Source organism: Apus apus, chromosome 3, assembly GCF_020740795.1.
Source record: "Apus apus isolate bApuApu2 chromosome 3, bApuApu2.pri.cur, whole genome shotgun sequence".
In the NCBI taxonomy this organism is placed as follows: Eukaryota; Metazoa; Chordata; class Aves; order Apodiformes; family Apodidae; genus Apus; species Apus apus.
In genome coordinates, this window is record NC_067284.1 from 104,280,376 (window position 1) to 104,295,030 (window position 14,655).

At 51.7% G+C, this 14,655-nt stretch overlaps 2 protein-coding genes and 1 long non-coding RNA gene across 4 annotated transcripts in view; 1 reads left to right on the forward strand and 2 right to left on the reverse strand.

Annotated features, from left to right (window-relative positions):
- Nucleotides 1–275: 275 nt before the first annotated feature.
- PBK (PDZ binding kinase) lies at nucleotides 276–11,785 on the reverse strand. The gene is made up of 8 exons (XM_051615860.1): nucleotides 11,774–11,785; nucleotides 11,055–11,124; nucleotides 9,255–9,345; nucleotides 8,469–8,611; nucleotides 5,512–5,681; nucleotides 3,780–3,909; nucleotides 2,436–2,612; nucleotides 276–830 (listed from the first exon to the last, which is right to left on the reverse strand). The coding sequence occupies exons 2-8, from the start codon at nucleotides 11,101–11,103 to the stop codon at nucleotides 625–627; spliced, it is 966 nt and encodes a 321-aa protein (XP_051471820.1). The 5' UTR covers nucleotides 11,104–11,124; nucleotides 11,774–11,785; the 3' UTR covers nucleotides 276–624.
- Nucleotides 11,120–13,407, forward strand: LOC127383266 (uncharacterized). The gene is made up of 2 exons (XR_007889149.1): nucleotides 11,120–11,236; nucleotides 13,103–13,407. It is a non-coding gene; the product is annotated as an uncharacterized LOC127383266 (long non-coding RNA).
- Nucleotides 12,865–14,655, reverse strand: part of SCARA5 (scavenger receptor class A member 5) — a 37,284-nt gene continuing 35,493 nt past the window's right edge. For both annotated transcript variants that reach the window (XM_051615848.1, XM_051615847.1), the window contains exon 9: nucleotides 12,865–13,133. In XM_051615848.1, coding sequence (XP_051471808.1) covers nucleotides 12,997–13,133 — 137 coding nt within the window. In that variant the 3' untranslated portion in view covers nucleotides 12,865–12,996. The remainder of the gene's footprint in view (nucleotides 13,134–14,655) is intronic.

Genomic DNA, 14,655 nt, shown 5'->3' on the forward strand with positions numbered 1-14,655 from the left:
TTGCAACTGGGGCAGGAATTTCCCCAACCAGCAAGATTTTCTTTTTTAAAAATCCTCAAGAGACTGTTACTGGTTTTGTGTTTTGTTTTTTTTTTTCACTTGACCCTCTTTTACCATGGTAACAACCTGTTGTGTCAGGAAGCCTTTTCCTGAACTTGCAGCTGCTCTCTCTTGGTGATGTTCTCCTGTTACCTGGGAACACAAATACTTTACACAAGAGCTTGCTCAGACCTGGCAGGGACACAAACACACACCTCAGGAAAAGAAACCAAGACTAAGAAAAAAAATATTTATTTTAACCATCTCAGTCACAAAAACTATTGCTACGTCAACAGGGAAGGGTTTTAAAAACAGCTTTAACCTGACAAAAGTAAAAGCACAGTGATTGCACAAGAGCTTATGTAGGACCTAAGTGCAGGTGGAAGAGGACAGCTCTAGAAGCAAGACAGAGCAATGTGTCCTTAAACCTGGAATAGGATAAGGTCATAATGAGTTTAGGCGCTGGTTTTTAAGTATGCAGAGCAGGTTTCACCTACTAGAAGGAATAAGTTTACTCTTCAACCCCTGAGCTCCCACACCCCTGACACAGAGCTCCAGGGTGGGGCTGTGGAAGCTTGAGGGCTTTTACTCTGGGGACAAAGTTGTCTCCAAGACTTCCACGATGCATGCGGCTGAGGGACGCTTCTTGGGCTCCTCGCTGGTGCAGACAGTGAAGAGGTCGATCATGCGCTGGTAGGATGGGTCCAGTTCCTCCATGTTGAGGGCTGGACGAGTTCCCAGGGCTGCATAGTAAGCCTCTTCATCGAAGCAGTCTTCATCAAAGGATTCATCTGGACAAGATGGTAGAAGAGGGGCTGGGAAGGGGTTTGGAAGTTGCCTGCCTCCCTTGGATCATGGGACTTGGCTCCCTGGCTGCCCCATAGCCATCACTGAGTCACAGGATGGTTTCAGTGAGAAGGGACCTTTAAAGTCCATCTAGTCCAACCCCCTGCAATGACCAGGGACTTCTTCAACTAGATCAGGGTGCTCAGAGCCCCATCAAACCTGACCTGGAATGTTTGCAGGGATGGGGCATTGCTCCAGCAACCTGGACCAGTGTCTCACCACCCTCATAATAAAAAAAGTCTTCCTTCTATCTATCCTAAATCTCCCCTCTTAGTTTAAAAGCATCACCCCTTGTCCTATTGCTACAGGCCCTGCTAAAAAGTCTGTCCCCAACTTTCTTATAAGCCCCTCCAGGTACTGGAAGGTGCTCTAAGGTTTCCCTGGAGCCTTCTCTTCTCCAGGTTGAACAACCTCAACTCTGTCAGCTTGCTCTGCTCCAGCCCTCAGGTCACTTCCATGGCCTCCTCTGGACTCGCTCCAACAGCTCCATGTCCTTCCACTGGTGAGACTGCACCTCAAATCCTGGAGTCAGTTTTGGGCCCCTCATGACAAGAAGGACATTGAAGGGCTGGAGCATGTCCAGAGAAGGGCAAGGGAGCTAGGGAAGGGTCTGGAGCACAAGTGTGATGAGGAGCAGCTGAGGGAACTGGGGGTGTTGAGCCTGGAGAAAAGGAGGCTTAGGAGAGACCTCACTCTGCAACTCCCCAAAACGAGCTGTGTCCCTTAGAGGGGCATAGTTTAGTGGTGGCCTTGGCAGTGCTGGGTTAATGGTTGGACTTGATAATATTAAAGATCTTTTCCAACCCAAACAATTCTGTGATTCTACAACAAATCACCACTTGGGCATGCAGGAGCTGCCCAAAATAATTCAAAGTGCTTCCCCTGTGCTTGGTCATTGGTGAGTGGGTGTTTGGCAGCCCAGGTACATACAGCCCTGAGCACCCCTGGCCTGGGCACAGGAGGCCTAGGTTAGCCTGTCCTGTCCAAAAGGCTCAGCTGCCTCAAATATTTTTGTGCACCGCTTTAAGCATGATGTCATTTCAGCCTTTTCTGGACATGTGGTACCTAAACAGCATCCACCACACATCTACAGCCTGTCAGATGGCTCCTACACTGCCCAGATGTGGGATGGAGCAGAGAGGATGCTGCAGGGCTCTCAGGGGAGCAGCAGTCCGGCTCAGGGACATCTTTCAAACCTAGCAAATCACACTGGTGGCTAACTGACCAGCAGCTGAATTCCTAACCGCTCTCTCCAGCTGTTAAAGAGGAGCAGCTGGAGCACTTACAAAGATCCCTGGGTTGCAGTGATTAGCGACAGTCCTTCATCAACTTCTCATTTGGAGTTAAAAAGCTAAACGAAGTTGGAAGCAGCCCAGCTACCTCCACGAACTCCGATGGATACCACAGACTGTGGCCAGATCTTTGTGTAGAGGCAGCCCTGGGAGACCTAGCGTTTTGAAGGTCCTCAAATATGCTGTGAAAATCAATCTTGCTAAGAGAGGAAAGCATGATGAGGAGAAGATGCCTACCAACAAGGTACAGAGACAAACCTTCGTCATCAGAGTCGTCGCCCAAGTTGAGGTGGGGCACAGAGAGGGTCATCATTTCCCAGAGAGTCAGCCCAAAAGCAAAGATGTCTGCCTTGTCAGTGATGACACCATCATCCTGCAGAGCCTCCTTGGGCTTCCAGGGCTCGGTGCCAATGTAGCACATCTCTGGATCACTCACTGGAAGGAAAAAACATGGCTTGGGTGTCTGCTGGGACTTGCAGACACTGTGAGACGTGGTCACAGCTCACCACACAGCAGGGGTTTAGCCTGTCGGTTACCTCAGGCATGCCAAAGCCCCAGAGCAGGATCTTTTGGGGGCCCAAACCCATTTTTCTTTCACATCCGTGTAGTCTCAAATCCTGTAACCTGTGACTTGCTCCACAGCACTGCCAGACCCAGCAGGGCTTCAGCTTCTCTTCCCCAGGCCCAGCAACACATCCCTTATATCCCTCTCCCAATTACAGGTCCCACTCCCAAGAGGAGGGTACCACATTATCCCCCACTCTCCCTAGCAAATTCTTCAGCTTTCAGCAAAGCTCAGCTGTTTAAGAAACTTTTCTCTTGCAGAGGTGATCCTCAAAGCCTGGTCTGTAATAAGCAGCAAATGCCAAAATCCCTTCAACACTTGACGGACTGTTGGGTCTAATCCTCAGCTGCCACATGGATGGGGACCCAGCAACATCTCTGTCAGTGGGGGCCCACTGTCTCCCCTTGAGACCGTGAGAAGGCAAAGCCAAAAATCAGGGCAGAGCCCTGAAACCAGCCCCAAAACTGATGCTTTAACCACACTCTGGGAGATTAACGCTGGGGCGCTGCCTCCCACTCCTTCTAAAAGGGAACAACTACTAATAAAAGATGTAATAGAGCAGCTTTATAACTCGTGAGGCTGTTGCAGGCCCAAGGGCCTGTAAAGTGGTGGAGGAAAAGCATTCTTGCAATTAACCCAACACACATTCCTGCTGTTCACAGCCAAGCCACGACGCCATTAGCCATCTGCTTCTCATTTGCATGAAGTCTTTATAATGCTGGTGTTTGGCTCATGCTTCCTTCCAGCCCTACAAGAAAGGGTCGTTTACTTAACTCTGGCAAGAGTGGCTCCTCAACACTGCCTGATCCAGGACCCCTTGTAAAAATGGCATTCCTGCCGACGGGAGCAAATGTATGAGCATGGAAGGGCACGAGACAGACCTCATAGGTCTGGAAAATTAAGGTTGGACCTTCCAGAGATCCCCTTCAACCATGCATGGTGCAAAGCGCAAGCCAAGTCCTCCCCTCCAAGGACACGGGGTGGTAAAGTGTGCCAAACTCTGGCATTCCAGTCCCCTTCCTGGCAGCCTGACCTACCGGTCATGTTCTCATCCAGGGGCAGGGACACTCCCACATCACAGATCTTGATGGCTTCAAAGTCACCTTTAATGACCACGTTTGAAGACTTGATATCTCCGTGGAGCAGCTTCTTATCGTTGTGAAGATACTAAGAGGCAGAGGAGCAGTTAATACCCGCTTACAGATGCAGTTACGGAGAGGCAGGAGCATTTGGGCAAGAAAGCACAAACTTCTTAATATTTAACTATTTAGCCTTAAAACCTTGAGTATGGGTCAACACCTACCTGTAGCTTGTACAAACCATAGGGCAGTTTGTTCCACCCAGCCTGGTTTTGGAGGCTTAGGGTTACCTTTTAGTGAAGTGCTCCTAGCAACAAGCATAGAACCGCAGAATTGTTGTGGTTGGAAAAGACCTTTAAGATCATTGAGTCCAACCGTTACCCCAGCACTGCCAAGGCCACCACTAAACCATGTCCCTCAGCACCACAGCTACACAGCTCTGAAATCCCTCCAGGGATGGGGACTCCACCCCTGCCCTGGGAAGCCTGTGCCAGGGCCTGACAGTCCTTTCCAGGAGGAAATTGTTCCCAGTGTCCAATCTAAATCTCCCCTGACACAACTTGAGGCTGTATCTTCTTGTCCCATTGCTTGTTCCTTGGGAGACAGACCTCCCCTGGCTCCAACCTCCTTTCAGGAGGTTGCAGAGCACAGGGAGGTCTCCTCTCAGTCTCTTTTTCTCTAGGACGAACACCCAAGTTCCCCCAGCTGCTCCTCACAAGACTTGTGCTGTTGAGAGCAGGGGTGAAGCACGAGCATGAGCTGATGGCCAAGCTCAGAGCTGTGTCTCCTTGGCAGCAAAGGACTCTGCCACAGCCAGGGAAGAACATGCTTTACCCTGCTTGCTGGCATAGCCATGGCAGGGCTCAGAAGCCATGCTGTGGTTTAGTCAGAGCACTGAGTCTCTGTTGCCCAATTTTTTCCCTAAACGCAGCCTCAGGGCAGCGGCTGCTGCAGCAGCTCCACAGAGGAGGTACCAAAGCGGCACCAGCTGGCAGCCTCGGGCATTGGCTCACGGCTTCCATTGCCAGGACCAGCTTCCTGGAGCTGCCCGGCCCAGCAATAAGGATGCAGGAGCCAGCAGACAGCCTCCCTGCTGGCTAGCAAGCAGGGACAGCAGGTAGCCCCAGGGGAGGGCAGCAGGACATTCCTGACAAAAACCATGCTGTATTTCCTTTTATATCATGGGTGTTGGTCTCGTCTCCCAGGGAATAAGTAACAGGACAAGAGGAAGTGGCCTCAAGTTCTGCCAGGGGAGGTTTAGATTGGACACTGGGAACAATTTCTTCCTGGAAAGGGCTGTCAGGCCCTGGCTCAGGCTGTCCAGGGCAGTGGTGGAGTCCCCATCTCTGGAGGGATTTCAAAGCTGTGTAGATGTGGTGCTGAGGGACATGGTTTAGTGGTGGCCTTGGCAGTGCTGGGTTAATAGTTAGACTGGATGATCCTAAAGGTCTTTTCCAACCAAAACAAGGATCTGATTCTATTCTGTAATTCTATATTACTTCAATCTCAAGCTTCAGGGCTCAGTTTTCACCTGACTCTATTTACCCCGGTAAAGAAAATAACACTAAGGCCTTACACAAAGAGTCCCAGCATCTGCTTTGTGCCATGCCTGGCCTTCTCCCACACCAGATTCCTTGATTTTTTCTATACAATTCCACCCAGCACAGCTTTGGCTTAACATTAATCATACCTTCAGGCCCCTGGCCATGCTCAAGGCGACTTTGAAAATTGTGGCAGCAGGGAATGGGCCCAACCTCTTGACTCTTCTTTCTTCAATTAAGTCATTGAGGGATTTTTCTCCTCCGTACTCCATGGCCAAGCACATGCTTCCATCATTGGCTTCTGTAAATGCACGATAACCTTCCAAAAAAACACAGATGTGTTAGAGATATGAAGCAGGCACCAGCATTTCTGCCTTCCTGCCAGCCTGACGGAGCCAGAGCATTTGGGGCTGCAACCCAGGTGAGTTCCTGGTGGCTCCAATCAACTCCAAATAAATTCCCATCCCAGGGGGACCTGGCTGGTGGCTTTCCATAGTGAGGTGAAGGCACAGGAATGTCCCTGGAGACCTGCAAGGGCACAAGCCACAAATCCTGTTGAGGTAAAGAAGATCCTTCCTCCAGGAGAGCCCACAGACACCCACCTTGTTTATTCCCAGGTTAGCTTTGTGCCCTGTGATGTTATTAATTAAGTAAAATTTTTTTGGGAAAAAAATAGCATTTGGGGAAAAAAATCACACAGAATAAAAGAGACATGCAGAATAAATATAGAGCTTATGTAAGAGTGAAACTGCAAGAATTAAGAGAAAAGAAACAACCACTTCCCAATGAGAGAAAAACACATCCCAAGCAATCAAGAGCCTGTCCTTGAGACAGGCCTGAAGACAGATGACAGGGATAGAAGGGAATACTCCCCACAACTTATCTCAGTTATAGCTTTGAGCATGGAATATAAACACCTGGATTCACAGTATTAGCATGCTATTAACATATTAATGATCTATTAGCATACCAATATCCACCCACAGGCTAGAGGGACCACTATTAAGAAAAAGCCCCTTACTCTTTTAAGCTCTGTCACTTTAAATGGAAGTGAGGAACTAGTTAATCAATCATGTACGTAAGTGATAGAATATAATTAGAGATAAAGTTATTTTTCACATTTGTGGGTATAAAAGTAGCACTTGCATTTTTGGAAATAGAGCCAGCTTTGTGGAATTCCCCCCCTGCTCCCTTTTCTGCACAGAACTGGAAATGAAAGCAAATTATCTCAACCCTGCCTGTGGGTCAGCTTATCCGGGTGACAGACCCCACTTTTGGGACAACACCCCTGCTGGTGATGTCAAAAGTTCTGAAGGATTTAGTCAAAATGAGATAGGTTTAAATAAGTAATTGACAAATTTATTGCTTGACTGCTTAAGAGTAATTTGAGGCTAAACAATATGATAGGGGAACATCTGGACACCAGAAACAGGACCCTTGAATTAAGTTGGGCATTCAGCCCAAGGAACCATGTAGAACTGTTTAGGTCAGCCAGGATAGTGTCCCTGGAGTGAATTTTGCTAATTACAATATGAAACCCCTCCTCCAGAAGTCCAGATACCCACCTCTGCTTGAAGACCCCCTACCCACTGAGTCTGTGCAGTAGAATGAAAATGTGCTTTATCTTGAAAACAAGACTGAGAAAATCTCCAGCAAGAGTGTGCAAGTATCAGAGGGTGATTACCAATGACAGACTGTAATTATTGCATATGTTCATAGATGGATTATGATTATTACAAACACTGTAACCTTTCTTCCTCCCTGTTTCACTCTTGTCTATAAACAATACTCTCCAGGTGGAGTTAGAAAAGTTTTGCGTAATGGCCTAGCAAAAAAAGTCTAATCCTGGAAATTACTTATGGCACCTTTAGCAAAAAAAAAACCAACAAATGTTTGCACTCTGAAAGGTTGAAACTATCTTTGCTGTTTGATTCCTGCCAGAAGCCAGACGTGCCATTTTAGGGACACAAAGTGTTTTGCCTCCAGCAGTTTCCCCATACAAGTGACAAAGCTGAGACAGTTTAAAGAACAAATAAAAAGATAAAGCCAAACAAAGCTGCCAGTCTGACTGGCAGGAGATTTTCGACAAGATAAGAGCAGAAATTAAACACCAAAGCAGCTGCTCAAAATATTCCTGCCACTGAGAGCCAAGAGCATAACAGAGTCTTGATTGTCCCTCAGAAAGATGTGTCATTAGGGTGGGACCTGGAGCCTTATTGCACCATCTCAAGTATCACTAAGGTATGGCCCACCCTCTGCGTTGTTGTGGTGACCTCTCCCTTCCCTGAGGTCATTAGGTGAAGTTGTGGTACCAAGGCAGCTCTGGAATGGGTGGTGGTTTCTCCATAACCAGCCCATGGGTCTCCACGTGCTGGAGCTGCTCCACAGCACAAAGTCATCAGTGAGACACCTCTCAGCTCCAGGGGCAGCCACAGCACTGAGGAGTGACTGCTTCTGTGGGTTAAGGCACACAGAGAGCCACCTCTCAGTGACTGACACTGATCTCAACAGGGACCATGAGGCACCAAGGGGTGTCTTCTGTCACCAAAAGGGCTGCCCTGGCAGCCCAGCACCATTTCCATGTCCCCATCACATAGGGCAAGACTAACTTTGTGGAATTCACTGAGTGGTTTGAGTGGGAAAGGACATCTAGTCCAACCCCTGCCATGGGCAGGGACACCTCCCACTAGACCAGGTTGCTCCAAGCCCCATCCAACCTGGCCTTCAACACTGCCAGGGATGGGGCAGCCACAGCTGCTCTGGGCAACCTGGGCCAGTGTCTCACCACCCTCACAGCAAAGAATTTCTTCCTCAGATCTCATCTCAGTCTCCCCTCTTGCAGCTTGAAACTGTTCCCTTGTCCCAACACTCCCTGCCCTTGTGAAAAGTCCCTCCCCAGCTTTCCTGTAGCCCCTTCAGGCACTGGAAGTTGCTCTAAGGTCTCCCCAGAGCCTTCTCTTCTCCAGGTTGAACAACCCCAACTCTCTCAGCCTGTCTCCAGAGCAGAGCTGCTCCAGCTCTGGGATCATCTCCATGGCCTCCTCTGGACTCACTCCAACAGCTCCACATCTTTTCCGTCCTGAGGACCTCAGAACCGGACACTTACCCACGATGTTGGGGTGCTGGAGGTTTTTCAAGATCTTGGCTTCTTCGTTCAGTCTCTGCTGATAGATGCTTTGCTGGCTGCTGTTGCATTTGGAATTAATTTTCTTCACTGCCCAAGGGGAGCGAGACAAGCCTCTGGGAGATCTGCATGGGAACAGCCACACGTCTGGGAACCGCACTGTGTGTGAGCAGTGCCGTGGCTAAAGCTCACCAAGGAGCTACCCTGGAGAGTGTCTGCCTTTAATGTGTGGCACTAATAAAGAGCAATGCTAAAGGAAACTCCAGGCTGCTGATGTACACACTGTAGAGGTGCACAGGAATGCTTCGCCCAGATACCTGGAATTTTTAAACTCAAATGAAGCACTCCCCACTGGATTTTATTTTTTTTTAAATTAATTTCAAGTTCCTCCAAAGACTTTAGAAAAGGAGATTTGCATCAATTCTCAATTTCAGGTGGAAGAGCAGAGGCTCGGGGAGGGAAGCAGCTTGCCCAGCAGAGCCAGGGATGGACCTCAAATGCCCAAATTCCAGGCCAGGAAAATACTGTTATCCCAAAATGGCGGGCTCCTTCCCAGCACCAGCACTTCCAACACACACGGGACCGCTGGAAATCCCACACCCCTTCCTCAGCCCCGGGCCTGAAGAGCTGCAGGCAGCATCGGAAGGTCGGTGACAGCAGCATTCCCTCAAAGCTCAACCCCTTTCCATCCCTGACATTATTTTTGAGGAAAAAAGGCACTGAGCCCCAATTCCGAGCCCTGCCTCCCATCCGTGCTCCCACACGTACCGTTTCATCAAGTAGACGTTGACCCCGGTGCCATATCCAAGCTTCTGCATGAAGGGAGAGGCTGGAATAGTGACAGAAACCAGCCCCCCATCTACAAAGAAAAAAGAAAAACCCAGCCACGTGCATGACCCCATGCAGGAGATCAAGCAGCAGGAGCTTCATAGAATCATGGAATCCCAGACTGGTTTTGGTTGGAAGGGACCTTATCTAGTCCCAACCTCTGCCATGGGCAGGGACACCTCCCACCAGACCAAGTTGCTCCAAGCCCCATCCAACCTGGCCTTCAACACTGCCAGGGATGGGGCAGCCACAGCTGCTCTGGGCAACCTGGGCCAGTGTCTCACCACCCTCACAGCAAAGAATTTCTTCCTCAGATCTCATCTCAATCTCCCCTCTTGCAGCTTGAAACTGTTCTGCCTTGTCCCATCACTCCCTGCCCTTGTCAGAAGCCCCTCCCCAGCTTTCCTGTAGCCCCTTCAGGCACTGGAAGGTGCTCTAAGGTCTCCGTGGAGCCTTCTCTCCTCCAGGCTGAACAACCCCAACTCTCTCAGCCTGTCTCCAGAGCAGAGCTGCTCCAGCCCTTGGATCCCGTCCGTGGCCTCCTCTGCTCACTCCAAGAGCTCCATGTCCTTCCTGTGCTGAGGACCCCAGAGCTGGACACACCACTTCATGCTCTAAATACAAATTTATGACTCTACAACATGTGCTATGTGCAGGAGTTTGGATTTTTTTTAGAAAAGCTCCTTTCCCCCAATATCAAATTCAAACTCCAGTCCCACAGAGCTGTCACCACCACTCTCGTGAGGTTTCTCAGCCAGGACAGCTCTCTGTGAAATGCTGTACCATGTTCTATGCTCAAACCTTATCTTATCTCTGAGTTTAGCAACTGGGCTGGGAGTTAATTTTCTTCTTAGCAGCTTGTATGAGGCTGGAGTTTGGATTTCTGATAGAAATAGTGTTGGAAATGCAGGGATGGTTTTAGTTACTGCTGAGCTGTGCTTGAAGAGCATCAACCCCTTTTCTACCTCTGCCAGCAAGGGGCACATGAGGAGCTGGAAGGGGACATGGATGGGACAACTGTCCCAAGGGACATCACAGACCATATGATGTCATGCTCAGCAATATATCTGGGAAGAAGGGGGGATGTTCAGAGTGGTGGTGTTTGACTTCCCAAGTCAGGCCAACAGAGCTGGGGAAGGGTCTGGAGCACAGGTCTGATGAGGAGCAGATGAGGGAGCTTTTCAGCCTGGAGAAAAGGAGGCTGAGGGGAGACCTTCCCACTCTCTGCAAATCCCTGAAAGGAGGTTGGAGCAAGGGGGCTTGGTCTCTTCTCCCAGGGAACAAGCGATAGAACAAGAGGAAATGGCCTCAGGTTGTGCCAGGGGAGGTTTAGATTGGATATTGGGAACAATTTCTTCCTGGAAAGGGCTGTCAGGCCCTGGCCCAGGCTGCCCAGGGCAGGGGTGGAGTCCCCATCCCTGGAGGGATTTCAAAGCCCTGTAGATGAGGTGCTGAGGGACATGGTTTAGTGGTGGCCTTGGCAGTGCTAGGGTAACAGTTGAACCTGAGGATCTTAAAGGTCTTTTCCAACCACGGTTCTCTGGTTGTGTTCTAAAGCTGTCACTGCTACATGGGGTGGCCAAACACCAGCCTGCTGATGGCAAACAGGGTTTCACAACCACTGCCCCCCAGAGCAAAGGACATGGCAAAGGACACACGGCAAAGGACACATGGCAAAGCCTTCAGCTCCTTCCCAGCCCCTCCGGAAATATTTAGGGCTCATGCCTGAAGGCAACTCACCAGGTTTCTCCCTGGGGACCAGGTTCTTTGGAGACTTGAAGGCTTCCATCACTGCAAGCCGTCCAGATCTCTACAGCAGAGGGCAGACGTTATTACACTCCCACCCCCAAGAATGCTGGAGGGGGGACTGGGGAGGAGGAGCTGCAGGAGCTCCAGCCCTGCCACTCCCAGAGACACCACAGGTACCAAGGAAGTTGATTAAAGGACATAAACTACAGAAACCCCCCCCCGTCAGGACCTGCCGACTGCTAATTCGGCTAATGGAGGGGGAATGAACCCCAGGATGGGTCTGGGGGTGGCTCTGAAGTGAGAGCCTGGGACAGGTGTCCTGATGGAACTGGGAAGTGATGGGGCACCCCGGGGAGGAGCTGGGGGGGCAGGAAAGGTCCCCCAAGCAGCTGCCGCTGCCCCCTCAGGCCTCAGCACAGCGAGCGGGGGGGGCTGAGGGAGCCAGGCCCGGGGTGCAGGGGCTGGGAGCCCCTGCCGGGGAAAGGGGAAGGTTCCCGGTCGGCGGGGAGGCCCGCGGGGTTACTCCAGCCGCAGGGGCGAGGGAGGGGAGGTCGGGATTCGGGGGGGTGGGATGAGGATGACCCGAGGGGGGTCCCACCTCTGGGGGGGTGCGGGGAAGGGAGGGAGCCGCGCGAGGCCTCCCTCAGGGCTGAGAGGGGGGGCTCCAGGTCTGGGGGGGGAAGGAAAGTCAGAGGCTCCGCGGGTCTTACCTCCGGGATGAGGTGGGGGGGGATGATTCCAGACGCCGCTGTTTGAATCCTGAAGGCGGGAATCGCGCTACGGCGGCCGCGGGCGGACAAACCTCGCGGGAGGCGGAGGGAGGGAGGGGCCGGGCTGGGCCCCAGGGGGTCCCCAGGGGGTCCCCAGGCCCTACGGGGGGAGGGGAGCAAGGGTCCCCGGGTGCTTTTTTTGGGGTATGTTGGGTGTCCTGAAGGCCTTGGGGGCCACCTGGGAGGGGTCCTGAAGGCTTAGGGGGGAGGGAAGCAGGGTCTTAGGGGGACTTTGGGGGGGGGGTCCCAAGCCTTTGAGAGGATCTCTGAGGGGGTTCCCAACCTCTTAGGAGGTCTATGGGGAGTCCTGAAACCCTTGGGGGGTGTCTCCTTGTGGTCCTCAAGCCCTGGGAGGGGGAACCCTTTGTGGGTTCCTGAGCCTTTGGGGAGGTCTGTCTGGGGACCCCAAGCCCTTGGGGCTGGGGGGGATGTGTGTGTTCATCAAGGGGTCCTCAAGCCCTTAGGAGGGATGTCTGGTGTGCAGCAAGGTCCCTGAACCCTTGGGAGAGCTCTCTGGGGGTCAGTGGGGTCCCCAAGTCCCAAGTCCTTTTTTTTTTTTTTGGGGGGGGGTCTCCCTGGCATTGTCAACCCCTTGGGGCAGACTCTGTGGGATCCCCAGGCTATGATGTGGGGGGGTCTCCGGGGTTCAGCAGGGTTCTCAAGCCTTAGAGGTGTCTCATGGGGGGTCCCCATACCCTTGGGGGGGGTAGTGTCTCTGTTGGACCCCCAAGCCCATGTGGGTGTGTCTCTGGCGTTCAGCAGGGTTCCCGAAGCCCTTGTGGGGTCACTGGAGGGGTCCCCAATCCCCTGGGGGGTCTCTGGGGAGTCCTAAAGCACCCCAGGGTGCTCTGTATCCCCCCCACAGGAGCTTCTTCAACCAGGGCTGAGCCAGACCCAGGGGGGCTGTATTTACATCCCGCCCCCCCACCAAGTGCACAACACCCCCTCCTGGACCCCCGTGAGTCCCCACCACTCTTTGAACTCCCTCCAGGGCTCCCCCATCCTCCCCAAGCAGGGTTGCACCAGCATGGGAGAGAATAATACAAAAGCATTTATTTCTCCAATAATAAAACCATTTCAGGAAGCACAGGTGAGATCCCAGGGGGTGGGCCGAGGCTCCCTAGGACTCCTGCAGCCAGGGTTGTGTCCCCCCCCTTCCCTCATCATGGTGTCAGGCATTTCACGCCAGCATCCTCGGCATGGCCACAGTTGGTCTTGCCCCAGCTGGAGAAGCTGCAGTGCAGAAGACTTTCCTCTGTCCCCTTGCAGGAGACGTCGTCCATCCAGATCCTCCCCGTGCCTGCAAAAACAACCAAGGACCTGCTGAGCAGCTCTGGCATCCTTCGTGCTTCATTAAAATAAATGGAAGGATTAGAAAAGGTTTTGCTTCTTGGAAGCTTCAAGCTGCCCGTGACTCGGGCAAGAACCTTCTGGATCAACAGGTCAGCAGCAAAAATGCTGCAAAAACAGAGGTTTTGGGAAAATTTTCCTGTGTTTAGTCATCGATAATGTGGGTGTTGCTGATTAGCCAAGCCACAGGGTACCTGAATAAACATCTCATTGAGGAGGAGAAAGACCGAGACTATTTAATATCTTTATCAGTGACCTAGGTGGTGGGATTGAGGGCACTCTCTGCAAGGTTGGTGATGACATCATGCTGAGTGATGGGTTGATGTGCTGGAGGGAAGGGATGGGCTCAATAGTGAGTCCATGTGGACCTCTTGAAGTTCAGTAAGGTCAAGGGCAAGGTCTTGCACCTGGGTTGGAGCAATCCCTGGTATCAATACAGGCACTGCTGGTGAAACAAGGTCTGAGATGTCTCAAGGCTAGTGTGAAGGACACCAACTCTTGGAGGGGTCCAGCTGTGCTCACAAAGCAGATCTGGCCAACCAGCATAGAATCACAGAATAGTCTGGGTTGCAGAAGTCTTTTTAGATCCTCAGGTCCAACCATTACCCCAGCACTGCCAAGGACACCACAGCACCACATCTACACTCTCCATTTCCAGGAAAAAATTGTTTCCAATGTCCAATCTAAACCTCCCCTGGCACAACTTGAGGCCATTTCCTCTTGTCCCATCACTTGTTCCCTGGGACAAGAGACCAAACCCCCCTGGCTCCAACCTCCTTTCAGGGAGTGAGAAGGTCTCCCCTCAGCCTCCTTTTCTCCAGGCTGAACACCCCCAGTTCCCTCAGCAGCTCCTCATCACACTCGTGCTCCAGACCCTCTTGGAGGGGTCCAGCTGTGCTCACAGAGAAGGTCTGGCCAATCACCATGCTCATGGCTAGCTGATGGTCATCATGGCTATTTGCTTTTGGGATCCATCATCTCCTTGGCAGCCCAGAGCAGGCAGGGGGAAGGCAACTCAGAGAGTTAAAAGGCCAGTGAGGAGGAAGGGGAGCTGGTCTGGGCAGAAACACCTTGACCCAACAGTTTGGGGGCCAAAGGCCACCCCTCCACCCATCGAAGTGTTCCTGATATTTCCTCTCTGTTTTTAAAAGCTTTTATTTTTCCTTTAATTCTAAAAAGCAAACAGATCTCAAAAGTCACATCCAGCTGAAAACCCAAAGAGTTCATTCAAACACAGCACCCTGGGGCCAGTCCTGCAGGGCTGAGTCAGCATGTGCCAAGGGAGCTGGAGCAGGAAAGGAGCTGCCTGGGCCAGACCCAGCAGGACCCAGTCCCAAAAGCCAATGCCAAAATATTTGCAGACACCTGGGGGGCCTGGCCACGCTGAAAGAAACAAGTGTCCAAGCACAAATCCAGGCTGGGCAAAGAATGGATGGAGAGCAGCCCTGAGGAGGACTTCAGGGTGTTGGGTG